This window comes from Urocampus carinirostris, chromosome 3, assembly GCF_059441175.1.
Source record: "Urocampus carinirostris isolate Australia breed hairy pipefish chromosome 3, RoL_Ucar_1.0, whole genome shotgun sequence".
Lineage (NCBI taxonomy): Eukaryota > Metazoa > Chordata > Actinopteri > Syngnathiformes > Syngnathidae > Urocampus > Urocampus carinirostris.
In genome coordinates, this window is record NC_142351.1 from 7,497,802 (window position 1) to 7,519,218 (window position 21,417).

General features: G+C 40.4%; 1 protein-coding gene across 2 annotated transcripts in view; it reads left to right on the forward strand.

Moving 5' to 3' along the window:
* The window catches only part of LOC148368495 (partitioning defective 3 homolog B-like), a 237,983-nt gene that overhangs the window by 114,376 nt on the left and 102,190 nt on the right, over positions 1-21,417 (forward strand). For both annotated transcript variants that reach the window (XM_088330519.1, XM_088330520.1), the window contains exons 15-17: positions 1,469-1,604; positions 5,999-6,078; positions 11,537-11,581. In XM_088330519.1, coding sequence (XP_088186645.1) covers positions 1,469-1,604; positions 5,999-6,078; positions 11,537-11,581 — 261 coding nt within the window. The remainder of the gene's footprint in view (positions 1-1,468; positions 1,605-5,998; positions 6,079-11,536; positions 11,582-21,417) is intronic.

Below are 21,417 nucleotides of genomic sequence, written 5' to 3' on the forward strand. Positions count from 1 at the left end.
CAATTTCGTTGTCACAATATATTCCATGTTGTAACAATGACAATAAAGGTATATTCTATTCTCACAATATTTACACAAGAAATGAGGGCATGTAGGATGTTACATACAGCTTTGGGATCGTATTAGTGCAAAAATAGTCAACATTGTGCAAAGTGAGCATAGGCATGAATACAATTTGACATCTGTATGAGGTAGTGTGTTTGCTAGAGTTTCAGTTTTTTGTGTGGTGTGTGTTAAGGATGGTAATGGCTCTGGGGAAGAAACTGTCTCTGAGTCTGTTTGTTTTTGTTTTGTGTGACCTGTAGCGTCTGCCGGAAGGCACCGGGTCAAAGAGGTGGTGGCGGGGTTGAGAAAAAGTCCTTGATGATGTTTTCTGCTCTGCTGAGGTAGCGAAAGCAGGCAATGTCCTCCAGACTAGGTAGAGAGCAACCAACGATTCTTTAGGCTGTGTTGATGACCCTCTGTTTTCCTGTCTGCTGCCGTGCACTCCGCATGCCACACCGTAATACAGTATAAAATGGATAAGTGTTGAGTAATCAAGGCAAAACCTCATCCCCAGAAGATTCAAAAGAAGCGAACAAAATTGATGACGGTAAAAAACGTAAACATACATGAAAAGTATGGTGGAAAGAGGAGTTCACGCAGCTTGTAGCAGACAAAGCAACACAATACAATACAATACAGGGACATACTGATGGCAGATGTCATATCCATCCAATGAATATTATAAGTAGATTTATAATCAACTTAATTTTAAAGTGTTGTTCTGTTATATATTTTGATGATCAATCCTTAATACTTTGCAACAATGTTTTTTTTTTTTTTTTTTTTTTTTTTTTTTTTGCGATGTGTCGTCTTATTCGGTTTCAAGTTGTGAAAAATGGGGCAAGTTACTCTTCAGAGTTGTCTGCCCTGGTATCCGCTAACTTTTTCTCATGAGTTTCAGACACCGGTTACTAGTTACTTAATTTAGAAAGTAGTTCAGTTACCCCCAAGATTACTGACATCTCAAAAGTAGCACATTGTATAATAATAATAATAATAATAATAATTTCCTTTGTATTGTCATTCTTTTGTTAGAACGAAATGTCGATACACCTGACCCGTTGTAGCGAGCCGATGCAGCCGCAGCCAACAGAGGGCGCCGCCATTTTACCAATGTTATAAGTCTTAGGTATGACTCGGCCGAGGCGCGAACCAGCGACCTCATATAAGTAATATAATAAAATACAATTGCCATTAAGTGATATCATGTGTATAGTCGCGGTTTCCTTTAATTCCAGGATGAAAATGGTGAAAGTAAGAAAAGGACAATTTCAAAAAAAGTCCAAATGACAACCCAAATGCATACTTGCGCGAGTTGCAAAATGAGCCGCAATCATTATTTTGGCCAGAAGATGGCGTCGGCAAGTAGAATATTTTAAAGGTACACGCACTACCTTTTAAAAACGACTCTGTTTCTCTTTAGCTCTTTATCCTGTCGCGACCGCCAATGGAAACCAAGGTTTCTATGGCAACAATCAAGAAAGCTACAGAACTCGCCTCCCCCAGCTGACTTCCTTGGGCACAATGGAGGAAATGGGCAGGGAGCCGTCTCGCTACAGGTGCCTCAACACTTCACACAACTCTTTTCAGTCGTTTTTCAGGGTTTGGGCACCCTTTGGGTGTGAATTTGGAAATAATTGTGAAGTTTTAGAATCTTATTAGCCTCTGAAAGGAACTGGAACAGAGGTGAGTCGTTTCAGGTGTCCTTAAAAAGCTGGAAGTAGAATATTTTCTCTCAAGACCCTTCACAGTCGAAGCTGGAGGCAAAAGAATACTTGCCTTGGTTAGAAGACAGAGGAAAAGAAAGCTGCAATAGCTGCTTGTTGCTGCCATGTTGTGTGCCAGAATCTTTATTTTCTCAGCTTTAGCTAACTGTTAGCGTTTAGCCTAACCAAAAGAAGCTTCACCTAAAAAAACGTGAATAATTAAATGTATCTAAGACATGACTTGGATTGTGTGCCCCATTATTATTAGCAATGAAAGCCTGTTTTTATTTTTGACCCAGGTAAGGTTTACAAGGCTACTGTTAGCATTTAGGGTACACGCTAATAGTTAGCTAAAGCTAAGAAAATAACAAGACATTTTGGCGATATAATAAGTAATATGGACTCAATAGCAACGATCATAAATGTTTAATTTCTCTTACCTGATATGAAGTTTGCGCTAAAAACCCGAGCATTTTTGATGTGTGCCTCGGTCCAATCTTTTTCCTTTCGTGCATTTACCTTAACCCTCTTATTTTGCCTTGAAAATCAAGAACATATGCACAGTATAAAAGATAAAATGTACGCACTTAAGATAACCCACACCAAACAAAGCCGTTTGGAGGTTTGTTTACCTCCCAGTCCACTTGTAGATGCACCTTCTTCGTCTTTTACTCATAATCCTTTTTACATGCTGTGATCATATTTAAGGTGCTGGTACAAATGACTTGTGTTTCTTCTGGAACTAGCAACAATGCAAAAGTAAATTCTGCAACGGACGTTTTCTTCTGTTCCACGTCCGCTTCGTCAAAACCAAAATAGGTCCAAAAAAGTGGTGTACCGCCCTTCTTCGGGGCAAGCTTCGTTTCCTTCTCGTTTGTTGACTCTGGGACCATGTTTACAGAGTTCGCCATCGCACTCAATGAGCTCACACAGTGGGTGTGGCATAATGCGTGCAAACTTTGAATGGCCTCTATTGGCTTGTGCTATTATAAAAACTTGCCTCTGATTGGTCGCCGCTTTTAAAACTTGAAGAGTAACAATTGTGGTTGGCCAAAACTCCATTACTCACTACAAAACCTTGAAAAAAAAATCCAGTGCTTTGCGGTTTCGCACTACGTCACATCGCAATGTCAATTCGATTACGGTTAATCGTGCGGCCCTAACGTGTTGTGTACAAATCGTCAAACAAACTATCAAATTTCGACTTCGGACTACCGCCCCCCTACCGCGCTCTTCTTCCCCACCGCCCCCCCAGATCTTTCCACTGCCCCCAGGGGGGCGGTACTGCCCACTTTAGGAACCACTGCTCTAAACTTTACATTTAAGATCACGAACGCTTTTTTCTGGCAAACAAACACAACATGACGACAGCAGAAACAACTGCTTTTTTTCCCTATGTCATCTGACCAGCAGGGTTTTTTTGTTGGTGTAGCCTAAAATTGGTATAAGTAAGAAAATACCTTTTTCAAATACAGTACAAATCTCCAAAAGGTTGAGTACACAAAAAGTTTATTAGTACTTAAAAAATGAGCTGACTGAGGCTGCAATCATGATGGCGGCAGAGAGTAAGAAAGTTTCTAATTCCAGACACCATATATGATATATATGTATGTATGATAGAGATCAGAAGAAGTATCTTCTGGAAAGTTGGAACAAAATACCCGCCAACACTTTCGTATGTGCTCCAGATCAAATACACATCCGATCTCTTGGAATGTGACTGTTGTGTCAATGCTTGAGATGCATGTACTATGTCACCAGTCACTGAAATACGTCATGCCGTGTATCTCTTGGGATTTAAGATACTCATCAGAGAAACATCATCAGTCTGAAACAAGATACTGTGAAACTAAAACGCCGAGGAAATCCGCTTTAAACATTTCTGCTTTCGTTGTACGTTTCTTCTTGTAATCCATTCGTTTCTCCACATTGTTTCTGTTTACTTGTAAAAGTTTTCCCAATATGGTAGGTAGTCCTCCCCTTTCCAGTGACACCTTTTCCATGATGAGGGTCCGTTCATGCTCGTTTTACTCATGCACCAGGCCCGAAGTTACCGTATTTTCCGCACTATAAGGCGCACCTAAAAGTCTTATTTTTTTTCAAAAGCTGACCATGTGCCTTATAATACAGTGCGCCTTATATACGGCTCAACATTAAATCACAAGGTCTCGCAACTTACGCAACAGCCGCCAACTCGATTTTCCCCCGAACGCGGAGTAGTCCGCGGTGTATGCTGGGATTTATATACCGGGGTTTCATTGGCTAACCAATTTGTCAATCATCATTTGAATCGATCACTATTGGCTAAAGTTATTCGGAGCCTCGGATAAGCTAGAGGGCTGAAACAAACCCTGCAATTGGCCGAAAAAGATGTGTCAATCATCCGTTAAATCGATCACTATTGGTTGAAGTTATTCGGAGCCTCGGATTGGCTAGAGCGCCAAAACAAACCCTGCAATTGGCCGAAAAAGAAGTGTCAATCATCCGTTAAATCGATCGCTATTGACTGAAGTTATTCGGAGCCTCGGATTGGCTAGAGGGCCAAAACAAACCCTGCAATTGGCCGAAAAAGATGTATCAATCATCCGTTGAATCAATCGCTATTGGCTGAAGTTATTCGGAGCCTCGGATTGGCTAGAGGGCCAAAACAAACCCTGCAATTGGCCGAAAAAGATGTGTCAATCATCAGTCAAATCGATCGCTATTGGCTGAAGTTATTCGGAGCCTCAGATTGGCTAGAGGGCCAAAACAAACCCTGCAATTGGCCGAAAAAGATGTATCAATCATCCGTTGAATCGATCGCTATTGGCTGAAGTTATTCGGAGCCTCGGATTGGCTAGATGGCCAAAACAAACCCTGCAATTGGCCGAGTTTAGCAATGGCGTAGCAAGCTTAGCACGCTTGCTAAAGTACACCATAAAGAAACATGTTTTATTAGTCTGTATTTGCAAATAATTTACTCTCCTGGATTTACTACACTCACGGTTGTAAGAAGACCATGATTGCGAATCATTATTGAACGTGAGAACTTAGGTGAGCTATGCGGCTTTATATTTTCCCGGTATCTTGTTTTAGAACGATCTCGATGTTGCTGTGATGAGTTGAGTGAATTAAACTCAATTCCAAGTGTTTATCGTTATATGCACAGTAAAGTTGCGAGCGAAAAAGAAAATAGAAACTAAGGAATGGTTGGCATTTCTTGAATTCCAAGACTTTAACCTTCCGAATGATATTTGAAACAACGCATTTGAGTGACATCGTACGTACACCGCATCCGCACGTGTCTACGACACGTATTTGCTTCTTTGTAAGCCTTGGGAATGTTAAGGGGGTAATCAGTTGGACTGAATCATCTGACTGTTTTGTCGACGTTCCCATTGTAGCGCCTTATAATCCGGTGCGCCTTATCTACGGAAGATATAGGACCAAAAACTATTTTTTGGGGGTGCGCCCTATAACCCAGTGCGCCCTATAGTGCGGAAAATACGGTACATTAAACTTGCGTCTTCCTTGACACATATATTCTACCTGTCTCACTCGTACGTTTACTGCTGAGCACCATTGAGCCACATCATGCATAAGCCTCAGCATCGAAAGCTTGGGAAAAAAGTTGCAGAATTTAGTCCATAGTTTACGGTACTAACTGAAGTTAATAAACTGGTAAATCGGAAAGCTCTTCGATGCCTCGCACACATGAGGCTGAGATGAGACGCAACCAAGTTGTACCACTACTACATGGGAAATCACGATGCCTATCAAAATGAAGAGCTAAATGCTTTGAATATTTCTAACAAGTAGCGTCAGCTGATTGTATCTTATAGCGTCAAGTGACAGATTTCTGGATCAGGCAGATGATTGTGACCTTATATTTTGCTGTTCAATCCGAAAACTGTAGCGCTTTTCAAGTCAATGAAGACCTCCGAGAGCGCTTTACAATATGCTTCACACTTACCCATTCGCACACACACTCACACACCGATAGGGAGTCAGCCATGCAAGGCGCCTGCCAGCTTATTGGAGGCATTAGGGTTTCAGTGTCTTGCCCAAGGACACTTTGACATATACACACTGAGGAGCTGGGAATCGAACCTGCGACCTTTTTTGTGCATCCCTACTCAATATTAACATGTATTTTGTTTCTTCTGAATGGTATGTATAGGATTTCCGAACTGAAATCAGCCTTCATATCATGCTGCTGTCACTTTTCTCCTGTTATGTTTTTCTAAGTCGGTTGTCATTTTTTGCAGTGAGCGTCTCACGGATGTCCAAAAGGGAAATCAGAAGCAGATGTTCGCTCCAAGCAGAGAATCCAAAAGCATGGATTTGGGTGAGTTGCACACTAACAACTTTTATGAGTAAACAACTTTTTTTGGGGAATACGGAGACCCCTCACTGCTTCACACTTCGGTGACTGCTGGTTTTCTCTTGCGAAAGGGGAAAAAAAGGAATAAAAAATAAGATGGATTCAAAAAAGTTAACGGATGATTGGCCATTCAATTGAAAATACAAAATAAACAAAAAAAACAACAACAAAGAATGGTCCCCTAACCATGGAGTACCAGTTTAAGTAGCCAACTGGCCAGCACCTGGGGCGGCAGTAGCCCAGGAGGTAGAGCGCTCGTCTTGGGATTCCCAATAGTGGCCGTGCAGTCATGTAAGGCGTTAACCTGCTTATTGGGGGTATTAGGGGTTCAGTGTCTTACCCAAGGACACTTCCACATGTAACACGGAGGAGCCGGGATTCGAACTGCGATCTCGGTTCGTTTGGCAATTTGCATACTCGGCAGCGAATCAGAAGCTCGCATCGAATAATGTGTTTCTATTTTTTTCCCTTTTTTAATTTTCTTTGTTATTGTAAGTGTTTGTCTTGCTGTCGGTCACCCCTCTTGAGATATAGATAGAGAGATTGAGAGATTGAGAGATAGGGAGACATAGTGGGAGAGAGACATAGTGGGAGAGAGACATAGTGGGAGAGAGACATAGTGGGAGAGAGACAGAGAGAGAGACAGAGACATAGAGAAATATAGAGATAGATAGATAGACATAGATAGACATAGAGAGACAGAGAGACATAGAGAGATAGGGAGATATATATATATATATATATATATATATATATATATATAGATATATATAGATAGATAGATAGAGAGAGAGAGAGAGAGAGAGAGAGAGAGAGAGGGATAGATATATATATATATAGAGAGAGATATGGAGAGAGATAGATAGACAGAGACATGGAGAGATAGATAGACATAGAGACATGGAGAGATAGGGAAATATATATATATATATATATATATAGAGAGAGAGAGAGATAAAAAGATGGATAGAAAGAGATATAGAAAGGTAGAGATAGAGACACTGCCCCAGATCAACATGTTATCATTGTCTCTGCCTATCTTTTGCATATTGGCTTAATTCAGAAGTTGTGGCCATTCATGCACCACCTCTCACTGCTCTCGGACTTTAAAGTCTTATCTCCACACTAATGCAGGTTGGCTTTTATGAAATAGCATTCGCCCACAGATGGCAAACTCCCTCTCTTGACCTTGAATCCCTTGAGCTTGAAGTCTATTGACCAGAGTGTAAGTACGTGCTTATGAAAACACATACATGAGCGACCGCTCAACACACACTATGCGGCAGGACTCGTGCAGTTCCTGACCTTGTTTATACAACGTGCTGTTCATCGTCAAATATATGATATATATACTGGACTGTCTCAGAAAATTAGAATATTGTGATAAAGTTCTTTATTTTCTGTAATACAATTAAAAAAACAAAAATGTCATACATTCTGGATTCATTACACATCAACTGAACTATTTCAAGCCTTTTATGATTTGAATATTGCTGATTTTGGCTTACAGCTGAAAAAAACTCAAAAATCCTATCTCAAAATATTAGAATACTTCCTCAGACCAAGTAAAAAAAATAATTTTATAACAGCAAAACTAAATCAAACATTTGAAAATGTCCATTGATGCACTCAGTACTTGGTTGGGAATCATTTTGCACGGATTACTGCATCAATCCGGCGTGGCATGGAGGCAATCAGCCTGTGGCATTGCTGAGGTGTTATTGATGCCCAGGATGCTTCGATAGCGGCCTTCAGCTCATTTGCATTTGTAGGTCTGGTGTCTTTCATCTTCTTCTTAACTATACCCCACAAATTCTCGATGGGGTTCAGGTCAGGGGAATTAGCAGGCCAATCAAGGACAGTGATGCCATGGTCAGTGCACCAGTTACTGGTGGTTTTGGCACTGTGGGCAGGTGCCAGATCATGCTGGAAAATGAAATCCTCGTCTCCATAGAGCTTTTCAGCAGATGGAAGCATGTAGTGCTCTAAAATCTCTTGGTACACAGTTGCATTTACTCTGGACTTGATGAAACACAGTGGACCAACACCAGCAGCTGACATGGCTCCCCAAACCATTGCTGACTGTGGGAACTTCACACTGGATTTCAAGCAACTTGGATTTTGCTCCTCTCCAGCCTTTCTCCAGACTCTGGCGCCTTGACTTCCAAATGAAATGCAAAACTTGCTTTCGTCTGAAAAGAGGACTTTGGACCACTCTGCAACCGTCCAGTGCTTCTTCTCCATAGCCCAAGTCAGACGCTTCTTCCGTTGTCTTGAGTTCAGAAGTGGCTTGACCATGGGAATACGGCTATTGTAGCCCATTTCCCGGACACGTCTGTGAACTGTGGCTTTTGATACCTGGACTCCAGCTTCAGCCCACTGTCTTTGAAGCTCCCTCAAATTCTGGAAGCGGCTCTTCTTCACAATTTTGTTAAGGCTGCGGTCATCTCTCTTGGTTGTGCAGCGTTTCCGGCCACATTTTTCCCTTCCATCAGACTTTTTGTGGATATGCTTTGAAACTGCACTCTGTGAACAGCCTGCTCTTAGAGAAATTTCTTTTTGTGTCTTACCCTCCTGATGGAGGGTATCAATGATGGTCCTCTGGACAGCAGTCAGATCAGCAGTGATTTAGTTTACTGAACCAAGCTGAGTGTTTTTAAGGCTCAGGAAACCCTCGCAAGGTGTTTCGAGTTAATGAGATTCAGGTGATTAGTTGAATAGCCTACTTGTATACTTTTTCATGATATTCTAATATTTTGAGATAGGATTTTTGAGTTTTCTTAAGCTGTAAGCCAAATTCAGCAATATTAAAATAATAAAAGGCTTGAAATAGTTCAGTTGATGTGTAATGAATCCAGAATGTATGACATTTTTGTTTTTTTAATTGCATTATAGAAAATAAAGAACTTTATCACAATATTCTAATTTTCTGAGACAGTCCAGTATATATATATATCTCATCTCATCTCATTTCATTAGCCGTACCGCTGATCCTCATTAGGGTCGCGGGGGGGGCTGGAGCCCACCCCAGTCATCTCCGGGCAGTGGGCAGGGGACACCCTGAACTGGTTGCCAGCCAATCGCAGCTGCAAATCACATTAGACGCACGAGCTGAGTGATCCACCGCTAAGAGTCATACAGCTGGGCGATTTTACGTCTGCCCGGGGTGATCGGAGACAAATTCACGACAGGGTCTTTACTTGCGCCGCACCGCGGGTGCCCCTAACCCGCGGCGCTGGTACTTTCGGGCGCGATACGCACAACACCGACACAGTTACGGGGGCCCCGCGCACGTCCGCCGACTTGACTTGAGGTTTTTGAGTTTTTCCTTGCCCTCATGTAGGTTTTAGTTTAGGGGATGGTGTCATAATAGTCTGTAGTTTGCAATGGTCTGTGCAGCCCTTTAAGACTCTTTGTGATTAAGGGCCAAACAAATAACCATAACTTGACTTGACTTGAGGTTTTTGAGTTTTTCCTTGCCCTCATGTAGGTTTTAGATCAGGGGATGGTGTCATCATAGTCTGTGGTTTGCAATAGTCTGTGGTCTGTGCAGCCCTTTGAGACTCTTTGTGATTAAGGGTGTCACAGATAAATATGACTTGACTTTAGGTTTTTGAGTTTTCCCTTGCCCTCATGTAGGTTTTAGATCAGATGATGGTGTCATGATAGTCCGTGGTTTGCAATAGTCTGTGGTCTGTGCAGCCCTTTGAGACTCTTTGTGATTAAGGGCGTCAAAAATAAACATGACTTGACTTGAGGTTTTTGAGTTTTTCCTTGCCCTCATGTTGGTTTTAGATCAGGGGATGGTGTCATCATAGTCTGTGGTTTGCAATAATCTGTGGTCTGTGCAGTCTTTTGAGGCTCTTTGTGATTAAGGGCGTCACAGATAAATATGACTTGACTTGAGGTTTTTGAGTTTTTACTTGCCCTCATGTAGGTTTTAGATCAGATGATGGTGTCATGATAGTCCGTGGTTTGCAATAGTCTGCGGTCTGTGCAGCCCCTTGAGACTCTTTGTGATTAAGGGCGTCACAAATAAACATGACTTGACTTGAGGTTTTTGAGTTTTTCCTTGCCCTCATGCAGGTTTTAGATCAGATGATGGTGTCACGATAGTCTGTGGTTTGCAATATTCTGTGGTCTGTGCAGCCCTTTGAGACTCTTTGTGATTAAGGGCGTCACAAATAAACATGACTTGAGGTTTTCGAGTTTTTCCTTGCCCTCATGTAGGTTTTAGTTTAGGGGATGGTGTCATAATAGTCTGTAGTTTGCAATGGTCTGTGCAGCCCTTTAAGACTCTTTGTGATTAAGGGCCAAACAAATAACCATAACTTGACTTGACTTGAGGTTTTTGAGTTTTTCCTTGCCCTCATGTAGGTTTTAGATCAGGGGATGGTGTCATCATAGTCTGTGGTTTGCAATAGTCTGTGGTCTGTGCAGCCCTTTGAGACTCTTTGTGATTAAGGGCGTCACAGATAAATATGACTTGACTTTAGGTTTTTAAATTTTCCTTGCCCTCATGCAGGTTTTAGATCAGATGATGGTGTCACGATAGTCCGTGGTTTGCAATAGTCTGTGGTCTGTGCAGCCCTTTGAGACTCTTTGTGATTAAGGGCGTCAAAAATAAACATGACTTGACTTGAGGTTTTTGAGTTTTTCCTTGCCCTCATGTTGGTTTTAGATCAGGGGATGGTGTCATCATAGTCTGTGGTTTGCAATAATCTGTGGTCTGTGCAGTCTTTTGAGGCTCTTTGTGATTAAGGGCGTCACAGATAAATATGACTTGACTTGAGGTTTTTGAGTTTTTACTTGCCCTCATGTAGGTTTTAGATCAGATGATGGTGTCACGATAGTCTGTGGTTTGCAATAGTCTGTGGTCTGTGCAGCCCTTTGAGACTCTTTGTGATTAAGGGCGTCACAAATAAACATGACTTGAGGTTTTTGAGTTTTTCCTTGCCCTCATGTAGGTTTTAGTTTAGGGGATGGTGTCATAATAGTCTGTAGTTTGCAATGGTCTGTGCAGCCCTTTAAGACTCTTTGTGATTAAGGGCCAAACAAATAACCATAACTTGACTTGACTTGAGGTTTTTGAGTTTTTCCTTGCCCTCATGTAGGTTTTACATCAGGGGATGGTGTCATCATAGTCTGTGGTTTGCAATAGTCTGTGGTCTGTGCAGCCCTTTGAGACTCTTTGTGATTAAGGGCGTCACAAATAAACAGGACCTGACTAAGCATGTGAGCAATTCATTCAGATTGGTACAAAAATCCAAATTCTTATCTCAAAAGGAATATTTCCTATATGTCAACCAACCCAATGCTGTAAGGAGGACTTATTTCTCCCTTGCTCCGACAAAACCTTCTTCACTCAGTACCACAAGATGATGGAATATAGTTTCTGAAAGTCTTTCTTTTTCTCTTCCAGTGGCAGATGAGAGTAATATGAGATCGCTGGATGGACATAGAAAGGGTGAGTTATTTCTTTTTAAATCATGAACTCAGAAGATTAATGACGATAGTCTGATTAAATTGGGGAGAATGAGCTATTTGCATATTTTGGTAACTTTATCCAATCCAGAGTGAGGCTTGGTTAACATATACTGTAAATTCCGGACTATACAGCGCACCTGATTATAAGCCGCACCCACCACATGTTAAGAGGAAAAACGATTTTGTACATACACAAGCCGCACCTGTATATAAGCCGCAGGTGCCCACATTTAAACATGTAACACAAAATGAACCCAAACCCGACTTCAAGTCCCGCGATTGAAACTAAATGTCCTTCATCAAAGTCCACAGTCCAAAAATCACAGCCGGCAAAATGAACGGAAAATGATACCGGTACTTAAGGTTTGATGCAGACCTGTGGGCAAAATTTTTTAGATGAACACATTTACTCACGCAACTCCTTTTTCTTTAACGAACTTTTTACCCCCTCTTCTTTCCTTGTCTGTCCCTCACCTTTAGCGGACCCCACTTAAACTCGGCACCCCGCGTTTGTTCCGCCCCTCTTTTTTCATTCACCCGTGTAAAACACATCAGAATAAGTGTCTAAAATAAATACAAATAAATACATTACAAAAATATACAGTTGCAAATACATATTATACATGGTTACACATATTTAGGAAGAAAGACGGTACACCGAGAGAGTTTTCAAAGCTTTAATAATAATAATATAGCTTTCATCCCAAACGATGCCTGTGACAGGGCAGTTAATAGTAGCAACACTCGAGCGCCGCTGGCGGCCGTTAGAAAAATTCCATAAATTGGCCGCATTACTGAATAAGTCGCAGGGTTGAAAGTTAGGGTAAAAAATAGCGGCTTATAGTCCGGAATTTACGGTAGTTAACAGGATTTGTATGAATGCTTAAAATCTTTGAAAATGCTTTAATTTAATGGGTTTATGTCAGGAAGATGCCTGAATTTTTGGTGAAAATGCTTGAAATTGTTACCATTGCAATGTTTCAGTTAATTAAGTTAAATGACAAACAAGTGTGTGAAAATGACGCTGACATGCTTGCTCTTAGTCATCATGGCGTTGTCATGTGGAGCGTCACTGCCCCCTACTGGTTGCACTCAGGAGGACAGCTCTATTTAGAAAACTCCCTCAGCAGAGCCGATTCTTACGGGTCCTCAGATTATTGTTTTTAACGATGTATTATCAATAATCATAAAACTTTATGCACCAAATTATTTAGTAATTGCAGGACATGCAAAACGCATAACTTATTAATTAAAATATCCACATGTAAAAATACATAACCATTTTAGACTTTTCCACGCTGACAACAACACAAAATCCCTAAAGATGGAAAAACATGTAAATAAAATGGAATATGAACTATTCAATGCTATAAATAAATGATAAGTCAAGTCATTTTTATTTGTGACGCCCTTAATCACAAAGAGTCTCAAAGGGCTGCACAGGTTATTGCACAGACTATTACTACACCATCCCCTGATCTAAAACCAACATGAGGGCAAGGAAAAACTCAAAAACCTCAACATGTTTATTTGTGACGCCCTTAATCACAAAGAGTCTCAAAGGGCTGCACACACCACAGATTATTGCAAACCACAGACTATGATGACACCATCCCCTGATCTAAAACCAACATGAGGGCAAGGAAAAACTCAAAAACCTCAAGTCAAGTCAAGTCATGTTTATTTGTGACACCCTTAATCACAAAGAGTCTCAAAGGGCTGCACAGGTTATTGCACGGGCTATTACTACACCATCCCCTGATCTGAAACCAACATGAGGGCAAGGGAAAACTCAAAATGAACTATATGTCAACCAATTTAGACTGATTCTCTGAAAAAAACAAAAAATATATAAATTAAGTTAAACAAAAAGCAAAAGATCAGCAGTCGGTTGAAAGATTGAATGCACTCTGCTTCGCAGAAATCAATATCATCAAAATGAGTCCAAATTTGTCTCATTTTTCTGCTTTTTAAACGTACAGTACTGTTTTTTCTTGTCCTCCGTATTGAGCTCAATGATGACCCAACACCTATAGAGTCCTTCCCGTCTTTGTAAACAATTGTGACATAGCCAATTCTTATAGCAGAATGACAGAATTCCTGTCAGTTTATAGCAGCCCATTGTCACACAAATATCATAGATCGGAACAGCTCAAAATAATAATAATAATAATTAATAATTTCCTTTGTATTGTCATTCTTTGTAACAATGTACACAGAACGAAATGTCGATACACCTGACCCGTTGTAGCGAGCCGATGCAGCCGCAGCCAACAGAGGGCGCCGCCATTTTACCAATGTTATAAGTCTTAGGTATGACTCGGCCGAGGCGCGAACCAGCGACCTCCCAGTCTCAAAGCGGGCGCTCTACCATCTAGGCTACTGAGCTGGTAAATAGCACTAAGTATGTGCTTGAAGTAAGATAGTCACATTGTTTTAGTCATCAAAGCCAACCCCCAAGAAGGTCCGTTTGATTGGCTTTGGAGGTCCTGGAAAAAAATCGAAAAAACAGCCTTAAAGTGCTTGAATTTGGCCATAAAACAAGTGGAAGAACCCTGCCAGTCTTAAATACCTGACATACTACAAAACACTTAGGCTGACCTTGAATGCTCCAGACTCCCACAAGTACCGTAGCTCTGCTTCCTCCTCGACCGAAAGGAACTTCTCATTCTCCTCTTGTACCGGAGAACCAGCTCACCTGATTTTCCCGGAATGTCTCATCCCAGTCCCGTGACTCGACTAAATAAATGGAGTGTTCATTTGAGCTGTGAAAAGTGATGGGTCCCGGGGACGAGCATGCTCCAAAATCTAGGGGTCCCAACAGAGATCTATGGCTCCCCAAAATTTAGTCTTATCCAGGTTGAAATCGTAAATAGACGACAAATATATACTAAAAATCTAGATATTCGTTCAGTTTTAATCATCAAATTATGAATTCATTTTCTGCATCAAATTATTGTTGGTAATATACCGATGAAAGGGATCACCACAAACATGTCTTTTTTTCATTTTCTCCTTTTATACTTCATTTTTTTTCTTTAACTTCTTTATACAACATCATCATTCGTAATATAATGCATCAAAGCAAGTGAGCCGTTGGAGAGCCGGCTCTCTTGAACGAGTTGAGCCGAAAAAGCCGGTTCTCTTAAAAGAGACGGACTTCCTTTCACTACACAAACCTGTCTTTTTTTCATTTTCTCCTTTTATACTTCATTTTTTTTCTTTAACTTCTTTATACAACATCATCATTCGTAATATAATGCATCAAAGCAAGTGAGCCGTTGGAGAGCCGGCTCTCTTGAACGAGTTGAGCCGAAAAAGCCGGTTCTCTTAAAAGAGACGGACTTCCTTTCACTACACAAACCTGTCTTTTTTTCATTTTCTCCTTTTATACTTCATTTTTTTTCTTTAACTTCTTTATACAACATCATCATTCGTAATATAATGCATCAAAGCAAGTGAGCCGTTGGAGAGCCGGCTCTCTTGAACGAGTTGAGCCGAAAAAGCCGGTTCTCTAAAAAGAGACGGACTTCCTTTCACTACACAAACCTGTCTTTTTTTTCATTTTCTCCTTTTATCTTCCTTTTTTCTTATTTTCTTTATACAACATCATCATTCGTAATATAATGCATCAGAGCCAGTGAGCCGTCGGAGAGCCGGCTCTCTTGAACGAGTTGAGCCGAAAAAGCCGGTTCTCTGAAAAAGAGACGGACTTCCTTTCACTACACAAAAACTCGAACCGCAAAACCAAAACAACATCTGCCGGATCTGCCTGACGAAAAGTTTGGAGTGCGGTAAATCTTTGTTTAAGAAAAAATCGGCGACAAATATATAAATAAATATATAAATCTATTTATTCATTCAGTTTTAATCAACACAGTTTATTGGTAATACAAATCAGTTATCACTTCAAGATTTTTCAGTTCACAACAATATTTTACGTTATACAAAATAATATTGCTGAAATATTAGTTTATATATTCATGCAGTTTTAATCATTACAGTTAATTGATAATACAAAGCGGTTATCACTTCCGATTTTTCTGTTTGGTTTGCTGTCCCGCCACAGTTGTAATGCCTTCTCAAGGTCCAATCCATTATCATCTTCCTCATACTGTAACCAGGAATATAATTGAGTCCATTTTGGCAGAAAAGTCCTTTTTCTTGCTAGTTTTCTTTTGTTTATTTTCTTTTGTCGAATCGTTCGCTTCAACACACGTGTTTTCCTTGCCTCCGCAATCTTCAGAAGAATTTCTCCGCCGTTCTTTCGTTCTATATTTAGCTAATTTGTGGTTTTCATTGTCGTTGTGCCGATCCAATGTGCTTTCCTGAAAGTTTGTATTGCGAAACGATTTATGCAATCCAGTTTTTTTGTCACGCGTGGTGCACGCATCACAGAACATGAAGCCTCAATTATCATCCTCTTCATAGCGTAACCAGGAATAGAATTAAGTCCATTTTGGCAGAAAAGTCCTTTTCTTGCTAGGAGAATTCTTTTGTTTATTTTCTTTCATCGAATCGTTCGCTTCGACACACGTGTTTTCCTTGCCTCCGCAATCTTCTGAAGAATTTCTCCGCCGTTTTTTCGTGCTATATTTAGCTAATTTGTGGTTTTCATTGTCGTTGTGCCGATCCAATGTGCTTTCCTGAAAGTTCGTATTGCGAAACGATTTATGCAATCCAGTTTTTTTGTCACGCGGGGTGCACGCATCACAGAACATGAAGCCTCAATTATCATCCTCTTCATAGCGTAACCAGGAATAGAATTAAGTCCATTTTGGCAGAAAAGTCCTTTTCTTGCTAGGAGTTTGCTTTTGTTTATTTTCTTTCGTCGAATCGTTCGCTTCAACACACGTGTTTTCCTTGCCTCCGCAATCTTCAGAAGAATTTCTCCGCCGTTTTTTCGTGTTATATTTAGCTAATTTGTGGTTTTCATTGTCGTTGTGCCGATCCAATGTGCTTTTCTGAAAGTTCGTAGCGCGAAACGATTTATGCAGTCCAGTTTTTTTGTCATGCTGGGTGCACGCATCACAGTACATGTAGCCGCCATTATCATCCTCTTCATAGCGTAACCAGGAATAGAATTAAGTCCATTTTGGCAGAAAAGTCCTTTTCTTGCTAGGAATATTCTTTTGTTTATCTTTCGTCGAATTGTTAGCTTCAACACACGTGTTTTCCTTGCCTCCGCGTGCTTCTGAAGAATTTCTCCGCCGTTTTTTCGTGTTATATTTAGCTAATTTGTGGTTTTCATTGTCGTTGTGCCGATCCAATGTGCTTTTCTGAAAGTTCGTATCGCGAAACGATTTATGCAGTCCAGTTTTTTTGTCACGCTGGGTGCACGCATCACAGAACATGAAGCCTCAATTATCATCCTCTTCATAGCGTAACCAGGAATAGAATTAAGTCCATTTTGGCAGCAAAGTCCTTTTCTTGCTAGGAGTATTCTTTTGTTTATCTTTCGTCGAATTGTTAGCTTCAACACACGTGTTTTCCTTGCCTCCGCGATCTTCTGAAGAATTTCTTTGCCGTTTTTACGTGCCGGAATTAATGCCGTTGTTATCAATCTCTGCAATATGTTTCGACTTATTACCGACACTGAAGAAATTACCAATTTTGTGTTGATTTGCGCTGAGGCATACTTCTCTTTCACCCGACGACAAGCGCCACCACAATGACGTCATCTTGAAACGAGATCTCGAGATCGGCGAAAACTCGAACCGCGAGACCAAAACAACAATGGCGGATCTGCCTGGCGAAAAGTTTGGAGTGTGGTAAATCTTTGTTAAAAAAAAAAAAGTAATCGGGTAATACTGACAATTTTGTGTCCAAAAAGTTGCGTCCCGGGGACGCACGTTGATTTGACACAATCAGCAAAAATGATGTGTCTAGGACGCAGGGACGCGGGCAAACCAGAACACTGCTCCCTGTACGCAGTTTGTCGGTCTTATTTAGTAGCAAGTTCACATTTATCATGATTACGGACGGTACGGAAGGCTTATATCGCCACTAGCCGCTAGCTCCGGTTCTGCATCCACAATAGGGCCCCCTCACCACGCCGGCACCAGAATTCTTCAGGGCAAGGAGTTGATTCCTCGAATAAAGGCATTTTTGTGCTATAAAAATGAAGACTGTAAATGTGTCTCTTTTGGTTCTGCCCGTTTTCCTCTCGTTTCCTGCTGACGTCCTTGATAATGTGTATCGACAGTGCTTTTGCACGTTTCTCATTTTTGCTGACACGGCGTATCGGGAGGGCTTTCTGTGCTCCATCCCGGTTTTCTTTTTATAGGTTTGACATATTTCATTAGACGGATAGCCTTAAAAGGCCTGCCTGTCTTTTTTTAATCTGCCTAAAACCTTCTCTTCCTCTCAGTGCTTTACTCTTTTCCCATTCCTCTTATTGGCATGTTCTTTTCCATGGCTTTCTGGACAGTGAAACCTTTTCTCACGTCATTTGCTCGAAAACACAGGTGTCAAACATCCAGCCCGTGGGCCGGATCAGGCCCGCCTAGGGTATTAAACCGGGCCGCCAGACATCACTGAGAGAAGCGAGGGAGAAAAATGAGCTGGGGTTTTGAATATGTCCGCCTGGTGTCGCCAAATTAGGCGCCACTTGTAAAGCTACTACATTTCTTTTGGTCTATATCTCTATCTCTCTCTTGCTCCCTCTCTCTGTTTCTCTCTTTCTCTTTTTTATTTTTTTTCAGTCCTTCTACTTTTTTTCTTTTTCTCTTTTTACTCTTTCTTTTTTACCTTCTCTTTCCCTTTCTTTCATAATCTCGCTTTCCCTTTCTTTTACACACTCACTCTTTTTCTCTCGAGCTCTCTTTGACACTCTCCCTTTCACTTCAAATTCTACTTTGTTTTCTTTCTCTCCCCTCGATATTATGCTCTCTCTATTCCTCTCCCCTTTTCTTTCTCTTTTTTTTCTCTCTCTCCATCTCTCTCTGTGTTTCTTTTTTTATGATTTCATTCCTATCTTTTTCTTCTTTTTCTCTCTTTCTTTCTTACGTTCTCTTTCCATTTCTTTCATTCTCTCGCTTTCTTTTACACACTCACTCTTTTTCTCTCGAGCTCTCTTTGACACTCTCCCTTTCACTTCAAATTTTCTTTGTTTTGTTTCTCTCCCCGTCTTTTTTCTCTATGATCCTCTCTCTATTCCTCTCTCCCTTTCTTTCTCGTTCTTTCTCTCTCTCCATCTCTCCCTGTGTTTATCTTTTTTATGATTTCATTCCTATCTTTTTTTTCTTTTTTTACGTTCAATTTCCATTTATTTCATTCTCTCGCTTTCCCTTTCGTTTACACACTCACTCTTTTTCTCTCGAGCTCTCTTTGACACTCTCCCTTTCACTTCAAATTTTTCTTTGTTTTCTTTCTCTCCCCGTCTTTTTTCTCTATGATCCTCTCTCCATTCCTCTCTCCCTTTCTTTCTCTTTCTTTCTCTCTCTCTCTCTCCATCTCGCTCTGTGTTTCTCTCTTGTTTACGATTTCATTCCTATCTTTTTTTTTTCTTCTTTTCTATTTCTTTCTCCTTTCTTTCAATTTCTTTCATTCTCTCGCTTTCCCTTTCTTTTCCACACTCACTCTTTTTCTTTCTATCTGTCTTTGACTCTCCCTTTCACTTCAAATTTTTCTTTGTTTCTTTCTCTCCCCCCTCTTTTTTTCTATATTATGATCTCTCTATTCCTCTCCCCTTTTCTTTCTCTTTTTTTCTCTCCATCTCTCGCTGTGTTTCTCTTTTTTATGATTTCATTCCTATCTTGTTTTTCTTCTTTTTTTCCATTTATTTCTCTTTTTTTTCCATTTATTTCATTCTCTTGCTTTCCCTTTTTTACACACTCAATCTTTTTCTCTCTATCTCTCTTTGACTCTCCCTTTCACTTCTAATTGTTCTTTTCTTTCTGTTTCTCTCTTTTTTCTATATATTATGCTCTCTCTATCCCTCTCCCCTTTTCTTTCTCTTTTTTTCCCTCTCTCCATCTCACTCTGTTTCTCTTTTTTTATGATTTCATTCGTATCTTCTTTTTTCTTCTTTTTTTCTCTTTCTATCTTACCTTCTCCTTCTGTTTCTTTCATCCTCTCGCTTTCCCTTTCTTTTACATGCTCACTCTTTTTCTCTATCTCTCTTTGACTCTCCCTTTCACTAATAATTTTTCTTTGTTTCTTTCTCTTCCTCGTTTTTCTATATGATGCTCTCTCTATACCTCTCCCCCTTTTTCTTTCTCTCTCTCTCTCCATCTCTCTCTGTGTTTCTCTCTTTTTTATTATTTCATTCCTATCTTCTTTTTTTCTTTCTTTCTCACCTTCTCTTTCCATTTCTTTTGTTCTCTCGCTTTCCCTTTCTTTTACACGCTCACTCTTTTTCTCTCTATCTCTCTTTGACTCTCCCTTTCACTTCTAATTTTTCTTTGTTTCTTTCTCTTTCTCTCTTTTTTCTGTAATATGCTCTCTCTATTCCTCTCCCCTTTTCTTTCTCTTTCTTTCTCTCCCTACATCTCACTCTGTTTCCCTTTTTTTTATGATTTCATTCGTATCTTCTTTTTTCTTCTTTTTTTCTCTTTCTATCTTACCTTCTCCTTCTGTTTCTTTCATTCTCTCGCTTTCCCTTTCTTTTACACACTCATTTTTTTCTCTCTATCTCTATACCTCTCCCTTTTTCTTTCTCTTTTATTCTCTCTTTCTCTCTTTCACTCGTACGTTATCCCCCTTGTTTTCTTTCTCTTTCTCTTCATCTCCCTCTCGTTCTCTTAAATCTACTAGGGTGGCCCCCGTGACATTTATTTTCTAGCATGTGGCCCTCAGCCAAAATGAGTCTGACACCCCTGCTCTAAAAGCTGTTTGCTTGGTACAATATTTATTTATAAATACAATAAAACGTCCTTTTTTTGACCAAGAATTAAGAGCTGAGTTTACAATTGCACTGAAATCTCACACTAAATAAATTAGACAAACATCTACTATTTTTCTGGACTATAAATCAGTTTTTTTTTTTTTTTTTCATAGTTTGGCCATGGGTGCGACTTATACTCCAGTGAGACTTATATGATAAATTGTTTACACACCATTAGAGGAGGAAGCAATTTTATCATCTACATTCCGAGTTGGCGGAGTTGTTTACCGGTAGAAGGACAACCGAAGATTAATATCGAATTGGATTTGGAGATTTGGAGTAAAACTGATTTTGGGTTTGGTTAGCATGTTCTTTATGCTAGTTATCTGAATAATTCTTAATATGTTACCGAGTTACTCACGTATTCAGAATAGAATAGAATATATCTTTATTGTCATTGTTGAATATATTGTGAGCATTGGGGCGGCAGTAGCTCAGGAGGTAGAGCGCTCGTCTTGGGATCAAGGGATCCCAGTTCGAATCCCGGCTCGGCCGTGTTACGTGTCAAAGTGTCCTTGGGTAAGACACTGAACCCCTAATGCCCCCAATAAGCAGGTTAGCGCCTCTATGTCTCTCTCTCTCTCTCTCTTTCTATCTTTTTCTCTCTCTCTCTCTCTCTCTATCTTTTTCTCTCTCTCTCTCTCTCTCTCTCTCTCTCTCTCTCTCTCTCTCTCTCTCTCTCTCTGTCTCTCTGTCTCTGTCTCTGTCTCTGTCTCTCTCTCTCTCTCTCTGTCTCTCTCTATGTCTCTCTGTCTCTCTCTATGTCTCTATGTCTCTCTCTCTCTCTCTCTCTCTCTCTCTCTCTCTCTCTCTCTATGTCTCTCTCTCTCTCTCTATGTCTCTCTCTCTCTCTCTCTCTCTCTATGTCTCTCTCTCTCTCTCTCTCTCTCTCTCTCTCTCTATGTCTCTCTCTCTCTCTCTCTCTCTCT